This window comes from Seriola lalandi, unplaced genomic scaffold (assembly GCF_002814215.2).
Source record: "Seriola lalandi dorsalis isolate HSWRI2012SDOR001 ecotype SW California unplaced genomic scaffold, Sedor1 jcf7180002054893, whole genome shotgun sequence".
Lineage (NCBI taxonomy): Eukaryota > Metazoa > Chordata > Actinopteri > Carangiformes > Carangidae > Seriola > Seriola lalandi.
In genome coordinates, this window is record NW_019525445.1 from 837,888 (window position 1) to 863,630 (window position 25,743).

Genomic DNA, 25,743 nt, shown 5'->3' on the forward strand with positions numbered 1-25,743 from the left:
ACCTCCGTATTCTATGTCCCGGAAGTCAGACGTCATCGCGTTTTACGTCACATTTCCCACAGCGGGAAAAGTACACTTTCACGTTTGAGCTGCACAACCAAAATCCAACAATCTGAGGTGGGTTTAATTCATAGCGTGGATATGGCTGGATGCCTCTGCTACTGAAGAAGACTATTTCTGTTACTTTACAGAGGCTGGATTGTGTGTTAAACGCTGCAGCGTAGCACGAAAGCTAAACTTCTGTTGTTAGCTAGGCTAAATTAACAAGTGTGTGAAACATCAGACGTTCCTACACGGTCTTTAAGACGGATTTATTATTTAACTTACAGTGACGTTTTAAACACAGTAGAACGAATAAAAAATCCATAGCTTCATCATTTCATCAGCTAACGTCCAGAAGTAATAATATCTCTGTCTACTCACTGCAGCTGTGTGCGGACAGTGACCTGTGTTTCCTCTAAACTTAACGTGAACCCAACTTCTTGACCCTGCTTTGTGATCTTACACATCCTGGTTTTACTGTCCATTATGATGTACCAAAATTGTCAGTAAATCATGGGTGTCTACAAAGATTACAATTCTATGATTGTAAATAAAATGTAATACACCAGCTTTTCAGTAACACCTCAGGTGAAAACTGTCAGGATGGTACTTTCTGGAATATGCTTAAATACCCATCAGTGTAAATTAGTTGCTTCACAGTGCAAACTGGCAGCAATTTCTAAAACCAAATGTCATAGTCAGCAGATCAACTGATAGAGCTAGTCACCACGATAAGACTGTTTGTCAGTGTGGCTGCCACTAATTTTAACCTCAGTGTCATGTTCTTTCAGTTGATCTCGCAGTGAGGTGCTTTGGCACAGTCTCTTCTGTTTTGATCACTGCTGCTGATTTAAGTCATGTATTCGCCTTCTCTCTTTCTCCCTCCTCCTGTCTTTCTCTTTAAAAAAGCAAACATGTCGAAGATAGACAAGATGAGCATCCTGGGCGTGAGGAGCTTTGGGATTGAGGATAAAGACAAACAAGTCATATCTTTCTTTTCTCCTCTGACTGTGCTGGTTGGACCCAATGGAGCAGGGAAGACGGTAGGCTGACTGTGAAGCGTAGCTCGCAGAGACTAAATGTTGACAGTATGCATATGAGATGACACGTGTATTTGGGATTAAGCTGGCTGGATTAATAATTTGTTTTCCCTTTTTTTTCAGATTTTGCAGAAAAAGTTGAATGAACTTTATTTCAAAAATGATAAATGCAACTCTCATGTTTTAATTCTTCTACAATATGACCCCTGTCTTTTTTTTTTCCCAGACTATTATTGAGTGCCTTAAGTATGCAACAGCAGGAGAACTTCCTCCTGGATCTAAAGGGGGTGCCTTTGTTCATGATCCAAAGGTGAGCTCATGCTCCTGCATTGGTTACAGGAAGTGGCTCTTTTAGAGAAATTTTCTTTGAGGTGTCAGTTTATCTTAATCTATAACTGCTAATTATGCAAAGTTGCTAGAATCCAGACTTTTAAAAAATAATGGGAGAAAGTAACAGTGAAAATACAAGTGTCAATTGGAATGAATGGGAAAGTGTGTCCAAACTTTTGGCTGCTCCTGTATTTAGAAAGAACAGTTATTTTATGACTTCAATTGTTTGAATCTACAGAGTTAATCTAGAATTGAACTAGCAGTCCGAGGTGCACTGCTCATCGAAAGCCAAATTTCAGTCAGTTTATAACTCCTAACTCCTCTGTATGTGTTGAGTCAGTTCTTACATGACATTTATCCAATTATGGAATGAAAGTTAATTTGTATTCATACCTAACTGCTGTATTTTCACAAACGTCTCATAATCCTTTTCTGGATTTGTGTAAGAACTGCATGGAACTATTAAATGTACCAGAACTTCTTCTTCAGGTCTTTGTCAGATGAAGATTACCTTGTTGTTAAAAGGAAATTTATGCTGCGTGAATTTCAGGACGCCCATGAGACAGATGTGCGAGCACAGATTCGCCTCTTATTCACAGACGTTAATGGAGATAAAGTGACCATCCATCGCTCCATGTCATGCACTCAGAAGGCAAAGAGCTACTCCTTCAAAAGCTTAGAGCAGGTCATCACCAGAATAAAGTAGGCCACTGTCTCCTTTTTTTGTTTGTTTAATATAAAAAAATAAATAAAAATCTTTCTGAACTGAAATGAAGGTTATATGACCTTATATGACCTTTTTCTTCATGTGTTGGCTGCTATCATCTTTCATCCAGAGACGGTGAGAAGGTGAGCTTGTCATCTAAGTGTGGTGAACTGGACCGGGAGATGATTTCTGCCTTGGGTGTATCGAAGTCTGTGCTGAATCACGTCATCTTCTGTCACCAAGAAGAGTCTAACTGGCCACTGAGTGAGGGCAAGGCTCTCAAAGACAAGTTTGACTCCATCTTCGCTGCAACCAAGTAAAGCTGACACGCTCTAACACGTTTGTCTGTATTTGAATGCTAAAGCAGCATATCACCTAAAATGAATCCAAAGCAAACATGCACCTAACCTGCATACGCCAGTCGGACATGTATGACCGTCTGTTTGTCTTTCTTCCAGGTATATCAAAGCTCTGGAGACGATGCGCCAGCTGCGTCTCGCACAGAACCACACGGTCAAACAGTGTCAGGTGGAGCTGCGCTACCTGAAGCAGAACAAGGAGAAGGCCCAGCAGATTAGAGACACCGTGGCCACCAAGGAGGCTCAGCTGATGGCGTCTAGGGACAGCATCCAACAGATAGAGAGCCAGATTGATCCACTTGAGGTAGGTTGATGATGCATGTTTGTGTATGTGTTGATACCGTATGCACTGTTATGCAAAAGTTTTTGGCACTAAAATATTGGAGAACTTGCCACAAGTTCTCCGTGATGATGTTGAGATGAGGGATCTGTGGGGATCAGACCGTCTGTTGGAGGAATCTTCTTGCTGCTGAAGATAGTTTTTTGTGACTCTGACTATTTGTTTGGGGTCATGCTGCAGAATGAATTTGGGACCGATCAGATGCCTCCCTAATGATATCGCATGATGGATAAGAATCTCAACATCTCAAGTGCCTACAACTTTTTTCACAGTGTTGTGTATGTGAAAGGACAAAGCCAACAGACCGTGGTGTATTTGTCACACAGTTGTAACGTTCAGGAAGCCCTGGAGTCTGGGCCACAGATCGGGGCATGTCTAAAGTATAACAGTAATGCCCCTTATGCAATTATTTACGTTTCATAATCATTTTCAGAATCGACTGATGGATATTGATACAAAACTTGGGAAAGTGATGAAACTGGACAACGACATCAAGGCTTTAGAGAGCAGGAAAAAACAAATGGAGGAGGACAACAGGGAGCTGGAGGAAACAATGGAACAGGTAACAGAATAATATATATATATATATATGTGTGTGTGTGTGTGTGTGTGTGTGTAAAGAAATATCTTTTTTTTCTTATATGATGAAAAAACTTTTTGGGTTTTTTTGTGAGTTACAGAGGAAAATTTTCAGTGTGATAACATGTCTTGGTTGAAGATTGAAGGTGCTCTAACATTCTGTTTGTCAAAATTGTGACATTTTCTACAGACCACATTGCAGAGTGGTTGCTCTCATTTGTGTGTTTGCTGGGAGCGGAAAATGAAAGTATAAATGAGAAAAGTGGAGCTAGAATTAAGTTGCATATGACTTGCACCACGTAGTTCTTGTTTCAACATATTTCCTGTTTGTTTACTGTAGATGTAGTGCCTCAAATGTAATAATGATATAATGCTCTTCCTGTGTGTAGCATGTGCACACCTGCAATAGGTGGATGATGTGTCTTGGTGTTTTTATCCAGATCTTTTTTAAATATTCCATTAGTGTGTATATATCATAAGAAGGATCAGAAGAATCAAACCTCTGACCCTGAGAGTTGACTAAGCTGTACTCATTGAGCTTCAGAGCCGCTCTAAGCCAGTGAACTGTGTCTGCGGCAGGTGTTTCAGGGTTCAGATGAGCAGCTGCAGGACATTTATCAGAACCACCAGAGGACAGTGAGGGAGAAGGAGCGGAGGCTGACAGACTGCCAGAAGGAGGTGGAGAGAGCTGGCCGCGAGTGTCAGAGACTGAACAGAGTCAAGGCTGATCTGCTGGTAGAACAAGGTACCCACACCTGCACACATTTACCAGTCAGCGCACTACGGACAACTTTTTTGTGCAAAATATTATTTTGCCTGAAATTTGTGTATTTTTCAATAAATAATGTCAGTGATACACAGACAGAAGGAGGGACAGACGGGTCTATGAGGAGATATTTCCCGATGACTACATTAGCAGCTGAAATCCTCCTCTCCTTTCACAGGTCGTCTTCAGCTGGAGGCCGACCGCCACACCCAAAACATCAAGAACCGTGACACTCAGGTGAGAGCAAAAGATAACTGACTCTATACACTCTTTCCTCTGCACTGAACACACAGTCTTTGTTGTTTGTTTGGCGAAGATGTGCTTACATTTTTGACCACGTCCAGGTCTTGTTCCCATGGGGGTTGAATGCAGTTATTATGAAATGTAATGTTTAATGTAATGCAATGAAAGACAGGGAACAGGTGATCTCTATTGCACACAGCTATTACTTCCAGTTTCACTCACGGGTTCCTTCATTTCTCTAGTCATGCAGAGTGATTGTACTGCTGAATAAATTATGTTTCATATACACAGAATTGAGTTGTTAACTGTGTTGAAAAATAATTTCATAATGGAGGAAGCATGATCTATACCTAATGATAAAAAAAAGCTCACTCAATTCTTACAAAATTAGGAATATATATCATTACAAAACATTTTTACTGGGCACTCACCCTTCTCTTTCTCAGGTTCGCTCTTTGTCTTCCTACCTGGAAATGGAGGGTTATGACCGACCGCCCTTCACCACTCTTCAGCTTGAGAGTTTTCACCGTCACGTCACTCAGAGACTGGAGCAGGAAAAAGAGGCAGTCCATCAGGTTTTGGTAAGAAATTTTCTGTTTGATGTGTTAAAACATGAAAAATAATCCTGCTACTTCAGGTTTTTGTATATTATTTCATACAGAAAACATGATATGGTCTTCACTGTTTCAGTTTAATATCTTAAAGATCAGTTGGAATCAATTAAAGTAGACAAGACAACTTTTGTTTTGGGATGCTACTGTTGAAATATAAAGGGTGGTTTGTGTAATCATTTTATAATTTGATATACTCATCCTCAAATGATTCTATTTTTTTTGTAATTATGGATAAGATAAAATCACAAAAGGTGATTATGTGTCATAAGTTTTTCAGCCCTGGTATTAAATGCTACTAAACAGCTGTTATTTTACATTTTCACTACAACCAGTCAGTCAAATCATGAATGCATCTGCTATTCGTGATCGTCTTGCATAATGTCTCCTCTTCTGTTCTGTCCGTTCAGGCGGACCTGCAGGAAAAAGAGCAGCAGAAGCAGCAGTCCATTGATGAAATGAGGGATAAGAAGACCGGCCTGGAGAGAACAGTGGAGCTGAAGAGAGACCTGCAGGGAAAGAAGCAGCAAGAAATGAGGAACGTCAGAGCAGAGCTGCAGAGGCTGGAGGGGTCGTCGACTCGACTGCAAGAGCTGGAGAAAGAATTGGCCAAAGCGGTGAGCATAAAAACGGTGGTTGTGTAAAGGTTTCTTTTATTTTCTGTACGCTCCTCTCCTCATCTCCTTTCAGCTGGATAAGTCTGTAAAATACTGTGTTAATGATCAGCTGAATGTCAGTTTGTTACATGCATTTCTTATTAAAGTATTATTTGTGTTAAGTTCTTTCCATTCATTCATATTTGATGTATTTTTACTGTAAGTATTTAACTCACAATGTACTTCTAAACCTGTCATTTGTAGCATACAACTCATACATACGATACATTATCCTTTCACCCTTAAGTGCCCTGTGTTCTCATTGCCTTACTTTGTGTGTGTGTGTGTGTGTGTGTGTGTGTGTGTGTGTGTGTGTGTGTGTGTGTGTGTGCGTGTGTTTTCCTCTTCAGGAGCGCGAGCTGCAGAGCGCAGTGCAGAGCTCCAACGTGGAGGAGCTGAAGGCCGAGGTCGTGGAGCTCCAGAGGGAAAAGGCCGAACTTGACCGCGCACAGAGACAGCTCGACCAAGAAATGGAGATGCTCAACACACACACGACCGCACGCACACAAATGGAGATGCTGAATAAAGACAAGGTAATGTGTAACCGATGGTGCGTCTTTTCAGACTGGAGGGAGAGCCGCTGAAATTGTTACCAAAGATCAGAAACACAACCTACTCTACTATACTGTTTTTCCACTGTCTGTCTCTTGTGTCTTCCCTCCTTTAGTAAAAGCGAGAGACCCTCGGTGGTAATTGAATCGTGTTTGCTCATCTCCTTTCTCTTCTTTTCTTTTCCCCTTCTTCATCTTTCTCTTTCTTCCTTATCGGCTCCTGTCGTCTTTCCTTTCTCTGTTGGCTCTACTCTTGTCTTTCCTCTCTCGTTCTTCCAGACAGAAAAGGAGGACCAGGTACGTAAGATCAAATCTCGTCACAGCGAGGATCTGGTGTCATTACTGGGCCACTTTCCCAACAAGAGAGAGCTGGAAGACTGGATCTACGCCAAGTCTAAGGAAATCAACGGTACCAGGGACAGACTTGCCAAACTCAAGTTAGTAAGATTCATCTGCATTTAAGAACATAAATTATGAAAGAAAATGATTGAAGAACGATCGTCCTTTGGCACTGACCAGTCTGGTGCTGTGACTGTAATTTTTCTCAGTAAGGACCTGGCATCAAGTGAGCAGAATAAAAGCCATATTTCTGCTGAGCTGCGTAAGAAGGAGCAGCAGTTAGCCAGTGACGAAGAGAAGTTCTTCAATGTGTGTGGCAGTCAGGATCTGGAGCAGGACCTGGGCAAACTGGGGGAAGATCTGGAGAAGATATCTAAACAAAGAGGTGAATGCTTTGAAACAAGAAAAATTAGAGGGATGACGTCTGTCCTGGTGGCCTTAAAAATTATTTTTAGGGTGCCGACCATGAACCCTGTTGTTTCCCCGTCTCTCTCCTCCCTCATTTCCAGTCATGTCTCTCTAATGTCAAATCTCTAATAAAGACAAAAAATACCCCAAAATACAAAAAGACTTTCAGACAGACAGGTGAGATGACATTTTGACTGAAGTTGCCTTTATGAATGAAACTTTCTCTGAATCACACACTAAACTTTGAATTTAAGGTACAAAGCCTCCACAAATCAGCAGCTCTGTCTGATATCGTTTCCTGTTTGTGTGCGTGCTATAATTAACCATTAACTTCCGTTACTTTATTTGAATCCTAAGAGTGAATTCTGTACTACACATAAAGTGTTCTCAAAAAAATCCCACAATGGAAAGAATGTAGTGTCCTGAGCATGCACACATCACACAATGCAATGCAATGCTTTTGACAGATGTGTGATTTACATTGATGTGTATTGACACTACACCTGGCAGACTACTACAGACAATAACCTTTTACGGGCCTTCTGTTGCATCTAGTGTCATTATTCATTGAGTCAGTGTTTGGAGTAAAACAACCGAGGAGCTCATTACCATACTGTGTAGCAGACACATATTTCTTTCTCTACCTGTCTTCGTATAGCCATGCTAGCAGGAGCCACAGCAGTGTACACCCAGTTCATCAGCCAGCTGACAGAGGAGAGAGAGCCCTGCTGCCCTGTCTGCCAGCGGACGTTCCCCTCAGAGTCTGATCTGCAGGAGGTCATCAGCGACATGCAGTCCAAACTGCGCCTGGTGCCCGACAAGCTGAAAAACACTGAGGGGGACCTGAAGAGGAAGGAGAGGAAGAGAGATGAGATGATGGCTCTCAGACCTGTCAGGTATAGTGCAACAAGTGTACAATGACAGTGCAACAATGACGGCAAGATTTTCATCCCGTCTTAGAGTGTGGCCATTGGGGCATAATGATTTAATTATTGATTAATCTTTAGAATATTAGAAAAAAGTGAAAAATGTGGTTAGGAAATACAAATTTCTATAAGCCCAATGTGACATGTAAACACATTTCAGTAAAATAAAAAGGAGAAAAGCAGTCAATCCTAACACCTTGAGCAACTGTAACGAGAGAATGTGGAGGAAAAGGGCAATAAGTCCTCAGACCAGACAATGATAAACACGAATCGGGTCGTGCTTTACTACAAAAAAAGCCGTGGCATTATACACAGCACAGGGTAAAACTAGCACACTCTTATCAAGGAAGACATGTCAGCTGTGTTTAGGTTTGACTACCTTCTGTTGTGCTCCGAAATGAATTCTAAATCAGCTTGAACATCTCCTTTATTAGCGCATATGCTTCCTCATTTGAAAGTCTTACACTGGAGGACATTAATTATAAAAACAGTAAACTGAAATTGCCAAAAATATCCCAGAAGTATTCCTCCAGTCACCCAAACACAACACACAGCAGACTGTAGACTCGCTTGTCACACTAAAAATAGATATTCAGCTTTCATCTGCTGTGTTCATTCAAGCAGCGTGGCATGTAGAGAAAACAGGATGAGTCCTGAGCGGCCCACTGGGGCCGTGTAACACTAGATTGTTGCACTGAATTTGATTCATGAAAATAAATAATTGACCATGAAAAAAACATGAAGGGCGGATTTGGAGTTCATGTTTTAAATAAGTCTGCAACTGTCATTTGTACAATTCAGATTATAATTTGTTTGTATAATTTGTACAATCCTGTACAATTAAATGTGTGTTTTACTCAAAAAGTCAGGAAAGTTTTGGTCCATTTTCCTCTCACCAGTTTAATATGAAGTATTCAAAGGTACCTTCATATGAACTGGTGTGTGTTTTTAGATTAACCCATTAAGACCCCAGTTTTTGTGCAAAAGCCCCAAAATAATGTACCCAAAACAAAAAGGTTGTGTGGTGGAATTGTAGAAACATTTTTTCTACAATATTTTTTATTTTTTTTTGTATAAAAAAGGAATACAAGTCTTATAGTAGAAAAAACTAATTGGAGAGATCGTCAAGTCTGAGCTTATTCTGTGTCAACAGCTGTTGCAGTGATATGAGCATCCTAAAATACTTAGACAAGTAGGTTCAGGAGACTTGGGGGCTTTCAAACAAAATATAATTTGACAAGGTTGTGTGAAGACTTAGTCCGGTGCAGACCAAAACACACCTGAAGAAGCGCTTCCAAGGCTAAAGCGACCCAGGGGTGAGGCCGTGTATTTTAAAAGATTCAGAGTAATTAGATAATTCATTATAAAAAAATAAGTAGAGAGTAGAGAGCAGGTTTTATGACATGCACTCCACTAGATGGAGCTAGGTTCTCATATGACTGAGGTTTTATCCTTGGTTCTCTCCCCTGTCCTTCCATTACCTGAGCAGAATCTTTCTCTCTCTCTCTCTCTTTTTTTTTTTACGTGACAGTTTTATATCTAAACTTTCAGTAAGATATGCAGAAGAATTGAATCTGTTGAAATCTCTGAGTTAAAGTTCATTCAGAAGAAACTAACTCAAACTACTTGAAACCCATTAAACATGATCTTTGACATGATACCTTATAAATTGATCAGAAAAGAAAATCTAGGTGAGGATTTCAGTATTCAGGAATACTCCAACCGAACCACAATTGAAATCCTTCTCCATGGCAACGTTTTGCAGCTTGTGGAGGATCCCAAGGCGTTTCCAGGCCAGATCAGATATATAATCTCTCTAATGTTCTGGGTCTATCCCGAGGCCTCCTACCAGTTGGACTTGCCTGGAAGACGTCCAAGGGAAAGCACCCAGGAGGCATCCTAACCATATGGCTGAACCTCCCTCAACTGGCTCATTTCAACATGAAGGGGCAGCGGCTCTACTATGAGCTTCCTCCGGATGTCACAGCTCCTTATCCTATTTCTAAGGCTCAGGCCAGACACAATGCGAAAGAAACTCATTTCAGCCCCTTGTCATGCTTTCAAACATTACATAAAGCTCATGACCACAGGTTAGGGCCACTATGAAATCACATGTAAAATCTGGACTGTCTCTAGCTGGATGTATACATCTGAGTTAAAGAGTTAGACTGTCCCTATGCCACAGGCTGCACTGTAGCCGACGGGCACTTCCTCAAACATGGCACTAAACATCAGGGCTACTATCAATAACTGCGATTGCATGGGGAGGTCTCTGATGCTGGTAAAACTAAAAGGCTCAGGTATCTTCTCCTTTTCAGTAATGTACAGTACATCTAGCAAAAACCATTTCCACTGTGAAACAAGATAGACTCTTCCCACCAGTTTTTTGGTGGCGATATCAACAGGTGAAATCTAATGCTGAAATATCAACCAAAACCTGAGCCACAGGTGTCTACGGGCAGGACTACCATTTACCGCTTTTGTTTAAAGTATAATTCCAGCTGAGCATGCAGAGGACACCCTTCTGGAGTTTGAGTGGCCTTGTGTTTCAGGTGAACCCTCAGTGAAACAGATCATAGATCATTTGAAAGGGTGTGTTCAGGTTCAGGGTGTAATTCGGAACAATTTCCACCACGGACATCCATTCATTCATCCACAAGAGGCTTCAGAGAAAACGGTTTCCTAAATGGCCAGACTGTCAAAAGTGCCTTTACTCTCTACTCAGAGTATATTCTTTGTCCCTGTCCTTTTTCGCAGGCAGTCCATTGTACAGTTTCAGGAAAAGGAGTTGCCTGAGCTGAAAAACCGTCTGCAGACTGTGAACAGAGAAATCGAGAGGCTGAAGGGAGACGTGGAGGAGCAGGAGACTCTGCTCTGTACCCTGATGTCAGAGGAGGAAACAGCCAAGGCCTGCCTGCAGGACATCTCTCTCATGGACAGATACCTGGTACCATCCTCCTGTCCGTCTCTGTCCGACCTCTGATCTTCAATAGCCAAAGCCAGTTCCTGCCTCTGTAATGCATTTCTTTGTCTTTCCCCCATCTTTTCCACGTTACGCTCTTTCTTTCTCTCTTTTCTTGCCCAGAAAGAACTTCCTTTTGGAAACGTCTTATACATGCCTTCGCCCTGTCTTTCCTCAACTAACAGTGTTTTTTTTTTTTTTTCCTTCCAGATGGACCTTAAAGAAGTGGAGAGGAAAATAGCTCAACAGGCAGCCAAACTCCAGGGAGTAGACCTGACCAGAACCATCCAGCAAGTCAGTCAGGAGAAACAAGAAACACAGCACAAGCTAGACACCAGTAAGATGACAATATATAGACACACCCATTTAGAGGGAATTTCTTTTTTGTTTTTTGTTTTTTTTTTTTGTTTAATTTTTTTCTTTTCTTCGTCTTTACCTATCCGTGTCCTTGCAGCCTCCAGCAAGATGGAGCTGAAACGTAAGCTGATCCAGGACCAGCAGGACCGGATTCAGATGCTGAAAAGTGCTGTGAATGAGACGAGAGCGGAGAAGCTCCAGCTGAGCAGCGACATGCAGAAACAGCAGCAGCTGGAAGAGCAGTGTGTCGAGTTCACCACCGAGATACAGACATTAACCAGGGACATCAGGGTACTTGTTTTTTGTTTGCTCATGCAAGATTCTTCTTTTGATAAGTTGATATAGACCTATAAAGTCACTTTTTCTGTGTGATATGTTAATGGTTTACTTCATTTCTTTTTTTTTTTCTAGGTGTACAGTAAGAAATGAAAGTCTGTTCCCCATGAATATGCAAGGCTGTCCCTTTTCCCCTCTCTTTTTGTCCAGGACGCAAAGGAGCAGCTGTCCCCTTTGTCCGCTGCTCTGGAGAAGCTGCAGCAGGAGAAGCAGGAGCTGGTGGATCGCCAGAGGCAGAGGCAGGAAGAAGGGCAGGAGAAGGTGGACATGTGCTCACTTTAATTTGTCTTTCTCTGTACTTCAAATTCAGCAACAAATAGTTGTTTCACTCACATGGGACTGGACAGGGTAGATTATATTCTCGTCTCCTTTTTTATCTCTTTCTTCTTTTGGTGTTACTCCTTCTTTTTTTCCTTTAAGCTTAAAGCTTTTGCTTGACCTGGAACAGGTAATGATTGGCCTTTTCTGTGCTGCCTGTTTTTTTTTTTTTTTTTTCCTGTTGGATATACTGTATTTAATAGTGAAACGTTAATGTTCAACAATAAATCGGAATTATTTTAAAAAGCCTGGAAAGATGGAAAACTATCTACTGTTGTGATTCCAGTTTAAGCTAAGCATGTCACATTTTCTAATAATGAAATAAGGTCTAAAAGCAGTTCTTCTGTTACATATGATTGTTAATATTTGTCACTGATAGGTCAGTTCCATTAAAGAGAGAGTGAAGGCGCTCACCACCTTGGAGAGAGACATCACCAAATACGTTGACGAGGGCAAAGATGAATACAAAGAGGTAATATGTTTGCCAGCATCATACTTGATACATATGTTTTTTCTGATTCCTCCATGTGTCATTTTGTGATGGATATTAAACATATGCGGTTACCATAAAAGGTAAACGAATGCCGCCACCAACTTTCCTTTTTCTTCAAAATAACTGTGTTGTTTCCTTTGATATTACTTGTAGAAGCTCAGCTCTAATTGTTCTTTTTTTTTTTTTAATTTTTGAATGTACTGAACAACTTTAATGATACTGTCTGTTTTTGTTGCAGCAAAAAGAGTCTGAGCTTCAAGAAACCAACACTCAGCTGCATGAGGCCGAGAAGCAAAAAGAGAAGATCACCAAGGAGATGGGAAACATCCGTCAGGACATAGACACTCAAAAGGTACAGCTTCCTGAGTCATTTCTGTCTTCATTCTTGACTTTCTATCTTTTTTCCTCTACTTGTTAAAGAAATTAGTAGATTCAATCCACGATCACACTGGTTAATAGAGTTGTGAAACACCATGCTGTATGTTCTTAAACACAACTCCACCTACTTACAAGATGCATTAAGAAGATCGTGGAACCTGTGTGACACAGCCTTATTGTTGCAAAACACTTTTGTTAACAGTTAATACATTTTTAATATTTTCGTATTCCTTAGGTCCAGGAGCGCTGGTTGCAGGACAACCTGACCTTGAGGAAGCGTGTGGAGGAGTTGAAGGAGGTTGTGGCTAAACGCGACGCTCTTATGAAAGACATTGGCAACATGCAAGACTTACAGCTACGCCAGTAAGAGCACTACGCCATTATCAATCCTTCGTCAGCACTGTCACACTTGAATGTTACTGTTGGATTTTCACGTTGGCAGACACTCCAGTGAAATCAATGTCAGGCTGGTAGTAATATTAGAAGTCAATCACATCTCCTTCTGTGGTCACGCAGAGAAAGACGTGAAGCAGAACGCAAGCTGGAAGACTTGAAGAAGAACCGCAGTATAGCACTGGGTCGTCAGAAAGGCTTTGAGGAGGAGATACTGCATTACAGGTGAGACGCGTTGTTTCGTTTTCACTCTACAGAGCTGAACCAAATTCAGAGATCTACATTATTATAACAGTCTAATATCTAAGGCTGACGTACAGTGTGCACCTGTAGTGGTAAGAAAATACATTATTCCCCCAGCAAGTTAACATTTTCATGACTTAATGATACATAAACTCAGGTGATTGTTTAACTGCTCTGTGCCCTTTGGCTACTCGTAGTATTCACCGTTGGTTGCTTACAGAAAAGAGCTGCGAGAAGATCAGTACGACAAAGCTGATGAGCGCTACAAAAACAAGATGATCATAATGAGAACCACAGAGCTGGTAATTAAAGACCTGGATCTCTACTACAAGGCCCTTGATCAGTAAGTGCAACTCTAACACGTGTACAAACACACACACACACACACACACACACACACACACACAAGTAAGTATTAACCAAGTAATCCAAGTAATTTTCAATCGACTTCAAGTTTAACAAATCAGGGATTCCAATGAAGTGCAGGTCTTCATTTTAGTGGTGAGAATTGTCTTTCTTTTTTAATGAGGTTGTTTTATGACCAACATTTGAACAAAGAAACATAAAGCAGTTACTGAGAATTTCGGTTGAGAGGGTGGTACTAGTAGAAGACGTCATCCTGGGAAAATCTGTTTGCGTATACAGTGACACAAAGTGAAACAGATCTGAATGAATGATAAAAGAGTGACACCATAGAGACACAATACATGAGCGTTTTTGCACATATGTGCCCGAACAATATCTTAAAAGCACAGAAAATAGTACAGTGACTATCATTATTTTGTACTGGTACCATTGCATGGAAACAACAGATATTCGTTATGTTCTATGGTTTTGTGTGATATGCCACTAATGGGGCTCTTAAAGTGATGGATGTAGTGTCTGTGGGTTTCATAATAAACAGAGAAAATAATGAACAGATCATATCACATAGCAAAAACTATACACCAATATACAGCATTTCATAATATACTTTATTATTAATAATAATAATTAATAATATTTTTTATTTATCCAGTGCTTTTAAAGGCAATATAACAATAAGCAAAAAGAAGTTACACAAAAACAGAGCAACAGGAAAAATGATTAAATTGTGGGTGGGCGAAAAGGAAAAAGCCCCCAGGGACAGAGTTGAGCGTTGGTTAAAAGCAACTTTAAAAGGGGGAGTTTTGAGTGTGCTACGGTCTTACGCGTAGGTAGCAGTGTCAGTAAAGTATAGTTTGAACTTCAGCGTTTGTCCTGATATGAGACGAACTTGCTCTTCCCTTTGAAGTTAGGTCATCAGAACCACCACAAAGTGTCAAGATTGTTACTTAGAAAGCCAGTTGCCTCATTGGGAAAAGTGAGTTTGAACAGTGATGTCAATTCTCATTACTCCTCCAGGTAGTGGCAAGGAGGTGTTTATTATTATTAATTTATCAACAGTTGAGCATTTGACTTGACTATCGCTGATTTCCAATTAGGGCGCTGTGCAGTGATGCAGTAGTTATCACTGTCAGCTCACAGCAAGAAAGTTTGAACTACTGGCTGGATAGGACCTTTCTTTGTTTGGATGTTCTCTTTGCATGTTGAAGGTTCCATATTGTAAATAGTGAGATTTCCATGTCTCTGTTTTATTATAAAGCAGGTCTAACTTCTGCATAAACACTGTGAAAGTATCAAAATTCTCAGTCCATGGAAAAATGCTCACAGCCCACATTCAGAAACTGTGACTTGTAAGGAGTGATTGAGCCCTCTGTAAGGTTGTGATGTCACAACCATACAATCATGGGGTCATGGCCTTCAGCCATTTCCTAAGCGCAGCCCACCCACCAACCCACCAACCTTTTTTTTGTTGTTGTTTTAATTTTACTAACAATAACCGCAAACAGTCATTCCATCGCTGAGCTAGCAATCTACAAGACAGAAAAGTGTTGAGGCAACTCTGTACAACTGTTGGATGTCAAGAAGTCAATGTGTCATTGCAAAATCTTCCCAATGACGGTAAAAATTAGAGGCCAGTGGCTTAAGTTTATATTTTCTGAAATACCGGAGCCTTTAAGTCCGAATTTGACTGTTAATGCTCATTTCAGCGCCCACTGACCATCACTATTTGAATCTTCTGGCAAGTTTTACCAAGCTACAGTAGTAGGTTACATTCTGTTAACATGTGGTTGGCCTGGCTATGTGTCACTGAGAAAACGGTCAGTCAGCAGCCAAATGTTTGATGGCCTATATTGATCATATGCTTCTCTGAATGAAAATCAGAATCAGACTTTATTCACCAAGTACATGTGTTCAAAGAATTTGTTTTGGTATAATAATAAAATTAGGTAGTTAAGATCAGAATTAAAACAATTAATAGAAAATAATCATAATCATAATAATTATAATGTTATTATACAGTATGTAATATATAATATATTATTATAATATATATATAATATACTTTTTCAGAGGGAGTTCTTTATGTTCAATGTAGTGCAAAATAGTGCACTATGTAAATAGTGTGCAAAGATATCAGTCATGCTGAGAGTTGAATGCAGTACAGTCAGTGGTTTGAATAATGTACTGTGTACACTAAAACACTGGTTTGTCTCAAGTTCCTGTTGCATAAATACAAATCAGTGCATGATTTCTGTTTGAGTTTTGCTATGTGTGTTTAGATGGTGACAGATACAGATGGTTCATAGGTAGAGTTGTACTGTAAGAACAGCTGGTTTTGGCTTTCATCAAATATGACAGGTATCAGTCTGTATTTTGTTTAAATTCTTAAGCTAAAACTGGTTCCCAGGTCACTTTACAGAGATGTCCTCTGGCAAGCACAACTTTCCCTGTGGTGAATCAATCTTTCATTTACTTTCACAGTAGTCAAAGCAGTGACGAGATTTGTGGTAAAGTAATTGTATGTTTCTGCAGTTTCCTGTGTGTAGGTGGACAAAGTCTATTCAGTGAGACACGTCAGTAGTAATGAATTTAAATTTGGGCTTATCTTTTGTCATAACAATGCAGTAGAGAGTGTTATGATAAATATGTGATGTGAGTTCAAAGTGTGTAGCTGTAGTGCAGAAACAAGGAGGTGATGGTTGCTTTTGAGGGGCTGTAGTTTATGGGAGTACCTGTGTTCTGAAGTAATCGCTCACATTTTTGTTTTCATGAGTGATTGCACTGCGCGCTATACAGAACAGCACTGATAAAACAAGACTTATAGTGAATGGATTTGAACTGCAATCTTCTCATCGTCCCATAGCTATCTAACAAAGTGTTGGGCTGCTGAACAAAATCTTTGTTCCGTTGGACGTCTGTAGACAGCTCACTTTCCCAAAGGCCACAAGTAGAGAAGTCTGAACATAGATTTTTCTGTCATTCAGTTGAGGCGTTTGGAAGAAATGCTTAGCTGCTGTACTTACGTTTTATAATGGTAGGGGAAACCCTGATTAATAATTTTTGACAAGATTCCAAATATTTGCTGGTTCCAGCTTCTCTAGTGTAAGGATTTGTTACTTGTCTTTTTCATAATTTTAAACTGAACATCTTTGGGTTTTAGAGTGTTGGGCCGACAAAACATGACATTTTAATTCATTTAAATTCAGATTGGTCTCTGAAAAATGATATGTATAATGTAATGTAATAAAATGATTATGCAGGCGGCACTAATACACTTAGTTTATTATTCTGTATATCAAAAGTAAAAAAAACATTTTATATATTCCAAGGTCACATAGGGTATGCAATAAGAGAATCAGCAGTCGAATCTATGAAATACAAAATGAACTCTTAAGTGTGACTTACTACAAACCTTGTCTCTTTATGTCAGTTTTGTTTTTCACAAGTATGACCATGTTACTATCACTTGCATCATTGTAATGTGGCATCAGTCTCACATATGCAGTGGTGATTTTTGTGATAAAACATATGCACATAATTGGAAAATTATCACCAGGGTTACATGGCATGACAAAAATACATCTCTATTGGAGTACTTTCTATTTCAAAACAAAACTGCAACAGTTTGGTCGCCAATAGGTTATTATCTTATAAGGCATCAGGCCTTTAAGCCTATGCTCATTATGCTTTTTCATATTCCAAATACATTTTTTTTCTATTGAATTCTCACAGAGAAAACTGAAATCTGATCAAAGTCCATATGTAAAGTCATGGTGGAAAAAGTGTTTCATTTATTCTTTTTGGATACAATAACTGAATTTGAAAGGTATAAGCGAGCCTCAGTAAGGAAGTGGAAGCTCACCATATTTGATACCATCTGAGAAGAGAACAGAACACGAACTTATCATTTACCGATGTATGTGGGTTAGTTAAGTCACCAGTAATTGCAGTGTTATCAAGATCGAAAGCGGGCTTAAGCAGCCTTCCAGCAGAGCAGGCATCCAGGTCACAGTTTCTGTTTGAATACACAGAAGATAGTTTCATGGTAAGATGTTGTGATTTGGAAAAAGAGTTAATAATAATCTCCCTTTGTCATTCACTTATTCAAATAAATTGTTGTGAGAGAGCAATAGGTCAACATCCAAGACAAAGATGTGAAAGTCACACGCTAATAATCTCTGTTTCAATTTTGTACCTGATTGTTTGAATGTCTCCCCTGTTTGTTGTTAGTTTATTTCTTTATTGGTATTGGGCAGTGCACATTCAATTCATCTCCAATGATGTTTTAAAATCATCTAAATGTGCTGGGGTTACCTCAATAACTAATTTCTACCTCTCAAGTAGTTAATTAATATGTCTAATACTTGGAGGCAGCATGTGGTAAAGAAAGTCAGACAGAAACTAATTATTGTCAAATGAAAGTGATTTTTAAAGACATTCAAGGATCTGCTGATACAGCAAAACAAAATCTAAACACATTGTGTATCATGATGTAATAAATGTACATTATCATGCTACACTGATGAAATTTGCTGTTACTATACAGTTCCTATAGAAAGTCAAGATACCTTGTGGAAAATCTTTACTTTTTGCCAGATAACACCCTGGAAATTGAAATGTACAGATTATAACCCTCATACTCAGAGTGAAAATAACATTTAAAAAATTCTGGACAATGTAAAAATTAATTAGCGAGATTCCTGGTTGGTTTAGTGATCAGCCCCTTAAGCATTTCTTAATATTTTTTTAGAGCTGTCACCTTTTTTGCCATTTGTTTGATGCTGTGTAGGAAAATTAGTAAACAAATCTGCAATGTGTCTTTTTTTAAAAATGGGTTTCGATTTCAACTTGTACAACCAATAAAGTAACTATTTCAAATGGGTATGATGATTTTCTATAGGCACTGTATCTAAACGTCTTCACACTTAGTTTACACTTATCGATGTATTACTGAAACATGTTCAAATTCATGCTCAACTAATTGAATTGAAAATATTTCAAACAGGCTTCCAGGTTACTGGGTCACAGCCGCAGAGCAGACACTGTAGGTCTGTATACCAAACATTGTGTCTGGTTTTGAATTAGTAATCATAAACTGGTCATCAAACTGATGTCTGATGTGCAGAGGTGGGTAGTAACATTTACAGATACATTTACTGTGAATCAAGTCGGTTCTTTCAGTAAATTACAGGGGTTGTAGTAGTTTTAATGCAGCAGACTTTTTACCTTTACTTGGGTAAGAAATAAAAAAATTTGAATGCCCAAAAAAAAGACACGGCAGGACATGTGGATATGATATGTATTAATAACATATGGTCTTCCTCAGGTAAAAGCTAAAATCGAAGAAGTGAACACACCTGCACTTAATAGACATTTTTTTCCAAAAATGTCGGACGTATTCCTGGACTTAAACTCTTACTGGCTGAACAAAATGTTTCAGCAGACCCCCTATAACTCCATAGTACGTTTAGTTATTCAAGCTATAAATGTGTATCGCTGTTTCATGATATATTGTGCTTTATTCAGGTGAATGATGTGGATCTCACTAGTTTGACTGTTATTTCCAAAGTATACCTATTTTGAGTAAGATTAGAGATTGACACCATAGATTTACTTCTGTAATCTTATCGTATATACTTGATCATCTCAAAGCCTAAGGACAGTGTAACATCTTGATCCTCTTTAGGTGTTACACTAGTCATGTATTTCATCAGCTACCGCAGGGCTTTGCCAGATGATGTCACATTGCATTGTGACCAAAATGAGTGCTATCCAAAGTCTCTCACTACAACTCAGCAAAGAAACATTCTCCAGAGAAAAACAGGGAGAGAACTCTTTACTAAATAAACCATAACTTTGGAAGATGGCCTCAATTTGATTAACTCAGACTGCTGAAACTTTATATCAACTTTCTGATAAAATGTGGAATATATTTCTGCAGACTGTTTACAGACATTAATAGGCTTTACCAGCAATATGCTGTATTTCAAATGTAAAATCACTCTATTCCTCTGATTATGACCAAGTCATGTTATATTTCTTGATATCTACAAGTCAAATACCTTTGCAATAGGAAGTCGTAAGCCATTACTTCCTTTTGCTGCATAAGCAGTTATGTAAATAAGATGCAGTAGGTCAGATGGATGGATAAGGACTGCTCTACTCCCTCTCGTTTCTTACTCTCTTCATGGTTCATCTGTTCATCCACCATATAAGGACTTTGTAAGAAGCACTGTTAGTTATACTGTTATCATTCTGGTGTCTTTCAAACCGCATTACAGTTTCTCATCAATTTTTGAGATTGTAGACAAAATGCTTCTTGGTATGCAGGAAAGTAACATTGATGCACTGATATGTTATCGTTGTCGTTTGTCAATATTAGATGGATTAAATTGACTTTCGTTTTTATTTTGTAGCTGAATCATTAGAAAATAACTTAGTCAAGCAAAAACTTTTACGTACATCAAGCTTTGTGATGGCTTGTGATGTGATAGTTTGAAGTCAATAACCTGCCATTTTTGCACACATACTTGTGTGCACACTGTGGTGTGGTCTGCATATAGTAATTGTAATGTTCAGTTTAATCCACAATATACTCTAATCCAGCACTAGGTCATTATTCCCCTTTTCATCTGGGATACTGGTTACATTTACACAGTTCTGTCCTGTTGTTTCATTGCACATCGTTAGCTCTGTTGCATCAGAACACATTAAAGTGACACAAATTTTCATTTTGTACACATTGACATCTATTAGAAGCAGGTGTGCTCGTTGTGGACTTTGGGAAAAGTAATGGCGCATATGCAAATACAGACATAGGTGATGCTTGATAGCAATTTTGGGCTCAGTGTGGGCTGACTTATACTATTACTAATTTAATTATTATACAATTAAGATATTTTTTACTGTTTGATATGCAATGTGATATTTATAACTCATGATAATAAACATAGTATCTAGTAAACTAGTGGGTTTGTACCTTTCTTTTTGTTTTCCTCAGAACAATCATGAAATTCCACAGTATGAAGATGGATGAGATCAACAAGATTATCAGAGACCTATGGCGCAGCACCTACAGGGGTCAAGGTGCATCTCCCTTTTTTGAGAGAAAATTAATATTTCTATGTTTTGTATGTACATAGTTCTCCTTCCTCATTGCTCTTTCTGTCAGTGTTTCATTGCTCCCTCTTGCCCGCTCTCCAGATATTGAATATGTGGAGATCAGGTCTGATGTGGATGAGAACTCGTCTGCTGGGGTGAAGCGGAGGGTTTACAACTACAGAGTAGTTATGGTGAAAGGAGACACAGCTTTGGACATGAGAGGACGCTGCAGTGCCGGTCAGAAGGTACCAGAGAAGTATTTTCTGTATTAGCAAATATATGATGTGTGTAGTAAAACTACAGTATTTCCAGTAAATCATTATGTAAGCAAGTGAAGTTGTATGTTTGTGTGTGTGTCTAGGTGTTGGCATCCCTGATCATCCGCCTAGCTCTGGCAGAGACCTTCTGTTTAAATTGTGGGATCCTGGCCCTGGATGAGCCCACCACCAACCTCGACCGGGAGAACATTGAGTCACTGGCACATGCCCTCGTCGAGTCAGTACATAGACATACACACACAGACACATTGTACACATCTCTTTGAGGGGGTTTCGTAATTGACACAATGCATTCCCTAGCCCCTTACCATAACATTAATCATCACGAGTGAATGCCTGACCCTGAACTAAACCCAATTCTAACCCCTATCGTAAAACCAAGTTTTTAACCCTCACACAGCATTTATAAGTAAAACAAGGCCACACACTTGTACCTCTATTCTATATTTGTGAGAACCCTCATTGACATGATGCATTACCCCACCCCTAACCTGGACTGACTGCCAAGTCTTACCTGAAACCTAAAACTAATTTTAAAACCTTAAAACCTTAATCTTCAAACAGACATCTTAAGAAGGGAGGAAAGTATCAAAACTAGGTCTGAACGTCAGCAAGGTCTCTACAAGAATAGAAGAACAAAATACACACGCAGACACAATGCAACATGGTGGCTGCAATTTAGAAACCTCTTGGAGATCCATATCTCCAGTTTTGGTTTTATAGCCATTATTAGACTGATAAAAGCTCTGTAAATGCACCGACAAAATGCACAGGGCTGCTTTGATGTGGACATGTTGCTATAGATGCTGGAAAGAAGAGGAAATACAAACCAGAAAGTGCAAGACGCTGCAAAACTGTCTCGCACTGCTTTAAGAATTTTATAATTGACATATAATTTTATGATTGAATGTGACTGACAATTATCACAGCGACAATTATTTGCTCTTCGGCGTCAAAGTAAGTAATTTTTTACCATACAACTCTACATTAAGAGCTGTCTGCAGCAGCTCACACTCACTGAAATGAATAAGGAACCTTGACAGAGTGCTGTCTTCAGTCTGAACATGGCCTTGATAAGAGCCAGTGATGTCATCAGATGGTAACCAATAGATGCAAAGGTAGAGATTTATTATAAAGACACAAATGATTAGATTAATTATTTGCTAGTCACTTAGTTAGGTTAGCTTACCCAACATGGCAAACATTGAACATATAGATTCTCTATTTCAAGTGTGGTTGGATTATGGTTACAGTTGCATCATCCAGCAAACACTATTATAAAAACACACCTCTATGATTTTCACTCCTTGTATTTTGAACTACAGGAATTTGATGTTCTTCGTTATTTCCTTTTGCTTGCTCTCCCCAGAATCATTAAGAGTCGCTCTCGCCAGCGCAACTTCCAGCTTCTGATCATCACCCACGACGAGGATTTCGTGGAGCTGCTGGGGCGGTCCAGCTACATCGAACACTTCTACCGTATCCATAAGAACCAGGACCAGAATTCCGAAATCACAAAGTGTAGCATCAATTCCCTCTCATCCTATCTCCACTGAGAAGATAAATGACTCTTAAAAACTCCTGTGGAAATAAACAGTAACTCTTCATCTTCTTGGTTACCTTCTGGGTTGGGCAAAGTTCATGTTCAGTTCATTTAGTTTAAAAATGGTAATAATAAGATGTTTCATCCTGGGTTTTTGATGCATGGAGAAAACACACTTTCAAGTCTCTCCTTCCATTAACTGGCTGGAAAATATTTAGCCTACCCAAACCAAATATCCATAATGCAACATTTTTACAACATAAAACAACATTTCTACATGAAGGGCAATCTGTGTCCCGTCATTTTCTCTATCCTGCTGGGAAGAAATTTCTACTCTTTGGAAGCATACTGTGTTGATAATATTCCTTTCTATTATCACCTTTTCAATAACCTAAATTTGATTGTTACATCCTGTATCCCACCAAAGAAGTAGTAGGTGAAGTGCCTACAAAACTCTGATTAAAATTCATTACTTCCCATGTCACCTGTCTCCTCTTCAAAGGTTCTTTAGATGACACAATAAAACAAAAACATTTAACAAACTGACACTCAAAGTTATGATCCTAATAAACATCTCCTGTGTTTTGTTATAACACTGAAATAACCTGAGTGAAGCACAGCTATCTAATAACTCAAGTATGTGTAATTCTGTTCACGAATGGCAAATTGTAAAAACATTCATTGTTCTTGAAGTGTTTAAGAAGTCTGCTGTAGATCGAGTCTCTTTGATATTCTCATTTTGAGAATAGCAAAGTGTCTGTTACCCATCTGATGGCCAGCAGTGGCAACATCAGGACCTGTGCTGCTTAGAAATTCAGGGCAATACTCCATTCTTTTGTTCTTTTCTTGTTTGCCAGTTTGTGAGCTCATAACATTGTATCAATAAATTTCTGGCTGCTGTATGCCACTGTCTCTCTTTTCTCTTGCTTGTGAGAAAGATTTTTTTTTCTTCTTTTTTTTTCTTGCATTTAGTGCATTCAGCTCTATGGACCCAATTCAGAGAAATATAGCTGAGTTTTGGCAAAGTTGCTGATCAACCACCAAATCTTATCTCTTTTTGTGTATTGAGGGAAAACACGTAGCAAAGGCGTGGGCAAAGCAAGTATAAATCTTCCTCTCTCAGCCAAGACCTCAGAAAGAGCTGCAAGCTAGAAATTGAGCCATCAGTCCAAGGGCTTCTTGAAATAGTTTCTTCCAGAGGTTGACCGCATCAACAAGCTAGAATCATGAAGATGATGATGCTTCTCCTGGTATCCGCTCTGGCTCTGCTGGTCAGTCCAGCTGTTACCAGTCCTACTCATCATAACCTAAAGCGTATAATGGATCTGGCTGAAAAGTACAACGAGTCTCTCACTAAGGTAAGAGCTCATCTGATAAACTGTTTTCTGGCTTATTAAATTGTTATTTTATGTTATTAAAACCTGTCGTGTCAGACAAAAAGCCAACTGGAATAATAAATTATCAATTTTTCTATTATGTACTGCAGGAATTCTTTGTGGAGGATGTGCAGAATCTGTTCGATACCGGCTGTGGGGTGAGAAGAGTGTTTTATCTTTTTGAAGCATTGTTGCTTGCATTTCAAACACTGGTGTTTGGCAAAATTAATGTAACTGTTGTAATTAGACAGTAGCACGAGTATGTTATGAACTTATATTTGTGTTAGCTTTGTATCTGTCTTCTGTCAGGAACCAAACACGACAACTTAAAAGCACAGATTGCAATGAAAATAGAATTGGCCATTTTTCATCATTTTACAGTAGGTGTGTGCCTGGTTTATTTTTCAAAGCTGATATTTTTTTTTTTGCTTATGTTCCATACAGGATATGTTCTTCTGCAAAGTGCATGATATCCTGTTGAAGCATGAAAACATCACTAAGAGGAAGGATGAGGGGGAGCTTGTGAGAAACCTGAATGTATTTATCAGCCGCAAAAATGTAAGAATTCCCATTGCTATCACATTTGTCACATCAGTTCTACAAAGGTTTAAAGTTCCACACTCTACCTTTAGATAGACACTAGATAGATAAACACTGCACTGACCCAACTCGATTTCTTGTCTTTCAGGTAAACTGCACAGAATTACTTAAGGACGTGACACCGACAGGAAACCAAATTCAAATACCTAGGCTGATGGAATTACTCACCAAATGTATCAAGCAGAGAAACTGGATCGGGGGCAACAAACGCTGAGTACTTCCCAGAAACTGTGTCCCAACTGTTTAACAGTGAATCACTTGAGCTTTCAGGCATTTGTCCTCCTTCCCTAGAGAAGTTTTAGTTTGAAAATTACTCATTTTCATTTTCAAAAAGTTGACATTGATAACGATAATGATATTGATTTGTGTTGGGGGTTTTTTATTGTGTGGTTCGGTACTATAAGTTGTTACTAAAATTGTTTGTTTTTATTTCTGTCTTCATTATATAATTGATTGTTTTTATTAAGGAGAGGCTATATACAGTACAATTTGTGTTGCATTATCTATATCCAATCTAATTTATATCTGCAGTCCCTCGGCTCGATGCACAGACAGCATAGTTCAAGACAGCACAACAGTAAACTACAAGACAATGTAGCCATTAGCCATTACTTAGTAGCAACGTGTATTTACTTTTTCATTTACTGTTTTTAAATGAGCACAGCAGTCACTGTAGCAACTTGATAAAAGGTCTGGGTTCAAACTGCTTCTCAAGCAGAAAACAAAACATGGAAATTGTTGTGACCCCCCCTATTTATTTTTTTGTCATCATATTTAAGCTAAGGCTGTTTTATGTATTTGAATGACATATTTATTGTAATCTTATCATACAGCATTGAAATAAGTTTACTGAAAAATAAATCTTGTTGCCCATGAGTGAAGTGTGTATGGAAATGCTTTGTGCTGTATATATGTTTATTATCCTGTTTGAATTGTATCTGTTGCATTGATTTTTGAAGATGCACTTTTGACAAGTCATCTTTTCTCATGAGTCCTTTTAAAATAGTCGAACTCAATATAAATCAGTCTAAAAATGTGTTAATACAGATATATATACCTACAGCTGTACTTTAGTTACTGCATCAGCTGTCCCAAACTGAGTT

General features: G+C 39.0%; 2 protein-coding genes across 2 annotated transcripts; both read left to right on the plus strand.

The window, feature by feature from the left end:
- The first annotated feature begins 39 nt into the window (after positions 1 to 39).
- Positions 40 to 23,566, plus strand: rad50 (RAD50 homolog, double strand break repair protein). The gene is made up of 28 exons (XM_023429419.2): positions 40 to 117; positions 952 to 1,085; positions 1,309 to 1,392; positions 1,963 to 2,114; positions 2,249 to 2,434; positions 2,577 to 2,781; positions 3,251 to 3,379; positions 3,976 to 4,141; positions 4,341 to 4,399; positions 4,852 to 4,986; positions 5,427 to 5,633; positions 6,023 to 6,205; positions 6,503 to 6,660; positions 6,772 to 6,947; positions 7,629 to 7,866; positions 10,654 to 10,843; positions 11,069 to 11,195; positions 11,313 to 11,506; positions 11,702 to 11,812; positions 12,249 to 12,341; positions 12,601 to 12,714; positions 12,976 to 13,103; positions 13,257 to 13,358; positions 13,597 to 13,719; positions 20,743 to 20,828; positions 20,946 to 21,088; positions 21,205 to 21,338; positions 22,491 to 23,566. The coding sequence occupies exons 2-28, from the start codon at positions 957 to 959 to the stop codon at positions 22,675 to 22,677; spliced, it is 3,939 nt and encodes a 1,312-aa protein (XP_023285187.1). The 5' UTR covers positions 40 to 117; positions 952 to 956; the 3' UTR covers positions 22,678 to 23,566.
- A 135-nt stretch (positions 23,567 to 23,701) lies between these two features.
- LOC111672092 (uncharacterized) lies at positions 23,702 to 25,516 on the plus strand. The gene is made up of 4 exons (XM_023429383.2): positions 23,702 to 24,022; positions 24,151 to 24,198; positions 24,485 to 24,598; positions 24,729 to 25,516. The coding sequence occupies exons 1-4, from the start codon at positions 23,891 to 23,893 to the stop codon at positions 24,852 to 24,854; spliced, it is 420 nt and encodes a 139-aa protein (XP_023285151.2). The 5' UTR covers positions 23,702 to 23,890; the 3' UTR covers positions 24,855 to 25,516.
- Positions 25,517 to 25,743: the final 227 nt, after the last annotated feature.

What these genes read in the sequence shown, in the direction of transcription:
- LOC111672092 (XM_023429383.2), top strand. Translation starts at nt 23,891, where the DNA reads ATGAAGATGATGATGCTTCTCCTGGTATCCGCTCTGGCTCTGCTGGTC. An exon ending in ACAACGAGTCTCTCACTAAG is followed by an intron (nt 24,023 to 24,150) that starts GTAAGAGCTCAT and finishes TATGTACTGCAG; the next exon opens with GAATTCTTTGTGGAGGATGT. An exon ending in TATTTATCAGCCGCAAAAAT is followed by an intron (nt 24,599 to 24,728) that starts GTAAGAATTCCC and finishes CTTGTCTTTCAG; the next exon opens with GTAAACTGCACAGAATTACT.
- rad50 (XM_023429419.2), top strand. Translation starts at nt 957, where the DNA reads ATGTCGAAGATAGACAAGATGAGCATCCTGGGCGTGAGGAGCTTTGGG. An exon ending in TCAAGAACCGTGACACTCAG is followed by an intron (nt 4,400 to 4,851) that starts GTGAGAGCAAAA and finishes TCTCTTTCTCAG; the next exon opens with GTTCGCTCTTTGTCTTCCTA. An exon ending in CTCTCATGGACAGATACCTG is followed by an intron (nt 10,844 to 11,068) that starts GTACCATCCTCC and finishes TTTTCCTTCCAG; the next exon opens with ATGGACCTTAAAGAAGTGGA.